This window comes from Oculina patagonica, unplaced genomic scaffold, assembly GCF_052425735.1.
Source record: "Oculina patagonica isolate OP01 unplaced genomic scaffold, crgOcupat unplaced1642, whole genome shotgun sequence".
Taxonomy (NCBI): domain Eukaryota; kingdom Metazoa; phylum Cnidaria; class Anthozoa; order Scleractinia; family Oculinidae; genus Oculina; species Oculina patagonica.
In genome coordinates this window covers 1-3,427 of record NW_027557676.1, presented here as the reverse complement: position 1 = coordinate 3,427, position 3,427 = coordinate 1, and the positions used below count along the sequence as shown (strand labels likewise).

The window sequence follows — 3,427 nt, the reverse complement described above, 5'->3', positions numbered from 1 at the left end:
ACAGTGTTTACGGATAGATTGATATTTGGAGTGATTAAATAAAAATGGTCATTTTTGTATATTTTTGTTGCTGAACAAGAATGAGTCGAGGGATCGTGTTTTTCAAAGTACTGAAAAGTCTGATGTATAGAATTTTACCATGAATATTGATTGTAACATCGATGTGGGAGAGAATTATGCTTTCTTACCGCAACAATTACATTAAAAAAAACTTATGGATTTTTTTTAATAGCTAAGTGGAAAAGAACTATGAAAATACAGATTATTTTAACCACTTTTTTAATATGCTCAACAGAGCTGAAGGAAATGAAGTTCAACCTGCTGGGTCCCACGATTTACCGTAAGTAACTTGTAACCGGTAGTTTTCTCTTCATTGAAAGCTTTTTTGCAAATCTAACTTAATAGGTAATCAGGCCGATACTTTGCTTCATTGTCTCAATATGAAAAAAAAGCCAAAAATATAACAAAATCATAATAATAACCATAACAACAAAACAAAAACGCGTATTGCTACTTATCCTGGTTGGTATGCCAAGCGATCGCAATTTACCACCAACCCCTCCCCCATCACCGATTCTAGCGCTTTCAAAGAGTGTCCACACCCGACGACAAGAATAAAGTGTCTTGAGCACTTTGAATTTTATTTTTCGTAAAAAGAATGGGAGATGTTTTAGCTACTGAATATGTTGAACTATAAGCATCTGAACTATAGGAATCTTGAACTATTGACATCTGTTTCCATTGATTGATTGATTGCTGACACTAACGTTTTTACAAGTTTTAACTAAACGTTCTTTATCAACATCATCATGCTAGCTGTGATAGAGAGGCTAACATGGGTCTCTAAGAATAACTTCACATAGGTAGTCTGATAATATGATTACGTTTTATCGACAGGGAGGATTCAAGCAGCGGTAACAGGTCAAGCCTGGGAGAGGGAGAGGGACGAGACAATTTTCTACCCGGTAAAGAATTCAGAGAACATAATGATGCCCTGAGGATTGACAACGGAAAAGACGAGGAAGGTACAATTAGATTGCAGAAAGAATCATTTACATGTAACCTAACTTAAACATTTAACTAGTTTGCAGTAATGAAATCAGATAAAACAGTGTCTGTTCGCAGTTTGACTTAGCTGGCTGCCCATTCATTGTATGTCACTGATTGCCTAGACAAAAAATGTGTGTGAGCATTACTGTTCTTTCACCTACGACGTAAGGTGGAAACATAGTAAGTGTATGTGGGACAATCAGTTATTCAATCAATCAATCAATCAATCAATCAATCAATCAATCAATCAATCAATCAATCAATCCATCACTCAAATGATCAGTCAGTCAGCCAGCCAGTCAGTCAGTCAGTCAATAAAACATATATCCATGCAGAGATTTTTCACAGTCGACACGATCGTAAGTTCATTTTTATCCTCTGCAGCATCCCAATTAAAACCTGTGACAGTCGATCTTCACAAAGATGGAAACAGAGAGGCTCATAAAACCGATGACTATGAGATACAAGAGCTGATACTCAGAAGGGGACAGGTGTTTGACGTCACCGTGACGTTCAACAGAGAGTACAATCAGGAGGATGACATCATTGTGGTACAGTTTGTTACAGGTGCAGCACAATGGTTGTTTAACTACTTGTTTTACTTTTAGAATATTGTTGTCGTGTCTTACGTGCATGCAAGTGGATGCTACCGGTTACGCAATTAGAATTAGTAATTAAGCAAGTTTTATGTGAGGCGTGGTGGCCGAATGGTTAGCGTGCTCGACTCCGAGTCGAACAGCCCGGGTTCGGAGCCTGGCCGGCACGCTGCGATGTGTTCTTGGACAAGACACTTTACTCTCACAGTACCAGCAAATTTACTGCGATGGACTAGTATCCAATCTAGGGGGAGTAGCAATACTCCTAGTCGCTTAATGCTACGGAAACCGGGATAAGCTCCGGCTGTATGTGCCACTTAGCTCGGACACAGATTTTATCTTTTACCTAATTTAGCAAGTTTGCGTGCACATTTTGTTTTGGAACAAGTATTTTTTGACTTTGTGATATGTTAGTTAATTCGCGAAGAAAGTTGCGAATTTTCAGAGAATTTCGAAGCGAAGCGTAGAACGTAATGAAGAGCGGACGTAGAGACGCATGGCTTAGAGACGTCCGTTAGCTAAAACACTCTGATGCGGGAAACCACGGACTGGATTAGACGTGAAATTCACATAATATTTAACTACTGATCGATGTTCAGCAATGATTTATATACAAAATATCCTCATTGGTTTCCATGCATTTTTATATATTGTTAATCTTGTAGGCAAACGTCCTCAGGAAAGCAAAGGATCTATTGTGCGAGTCGCATCTCAAGATAACCTGAACCCCAAACAGTGGGGAATGCAAGTCAAAGAAGCCAATGGAAGCACTGTCCGCCTGTCAATCATGTCTTCAACAAAAGCCATCATTGGTCGATATGAAATGTTCATCGAGACTAAACACAAGGAATCCTCTGGAGAGGAATCTTTGTTTCGATACAAACACGACGAACAGATTTGTGTCTTGTTTAATGCTTGGTGCTCAGGTATTTGTTCAAGCTAGTGCCTTCCTTTGGGGACACAAGTATATATTTCGTAGCCGAATTATTAAATCCGAAAATTTGTTAAACACATGCCATGAGGCAATTCGTTCATATAAATTGCTTAGAAGTGGTACGACAAGCTTTCATTAAGCTTAAATTTGCTTTAAAATGTAACCCACATATGCAGGTCCATGCATTCTACGGCTGATGTGGCTTCTGTCTCAATGCAGTAATTACTTGGCATTTTTACTTCTTACCCAAATGCCTTGTCTTTCAACGTACCTGGCAATTGGGTGTAATAAGATGTTGATTTTGATGTATGAAGGCCGACCGAATAACGCCTTTTATCAGTAGGAAATTACCTTGAATTATATGCACTTCCCATATTTCTCATACTGAAGCCCTGTTATTTGTTAAATTAATTCAAGATTGAATTGAAGCTGACTCTATTATAAATTACGTTTTGATTCTTTCATTTAACAGAAGATGCAGTTTATATGGAAAACAACGAACATCGTAATGAATACGTCATGGAGGACTTTGGATACATATGGAAAGGTGTTTCAGGACAGGAGGAGTCAATTCCATGGACGTTTGGACAGGTAAAACTGTTATATCGTGAGAAGGTTCATCTTCGGTGTAAAAACATGTGAAACTCTCAAGCAAGGTAAAACAAAGAACGACCCAGACAAGAAAAAACCTCTAACCCTCTAGTCAATTCTGAGTCTCCCACAAGAATCAAGCTCATGTCCTTCCTTACACGTGTCGGATGCTGTTATTTCATGTTCGTTCGGTACCAGCCGGGCTATCAAATCTACCTCACGTAAAAATAGCATTTGATTTTACCAAAACTGGTTT

At 38.6% G+C, this 3,427-nt stretch overlaps 1 protein-coding gene across 1 annotated transcript; it reads left to right on the top strand.

Moving 5' to 3' along the window:
* Positions 1-284: 284 nt before the first annotated feature.
* On the top strand, positions 285-3,171 carry LOC144640012 (coagulation factor XIII A chain-like; the record flags this gene model as incomplete). Its single annotated transcript, XM_078499256.1, has 5 exons — positions 285-340; positions 898-1,025; positions 1,435-1,617; positions 2,312-2,572; positions 3,053-3,171. Coding segments are annotated over exons 1-5 (747 nt in total), but the record flags the coding sequence as incomplete, so codon positions are not given.
* Positions 3,172-3,427: the final 256 nt, after the last annotated feature.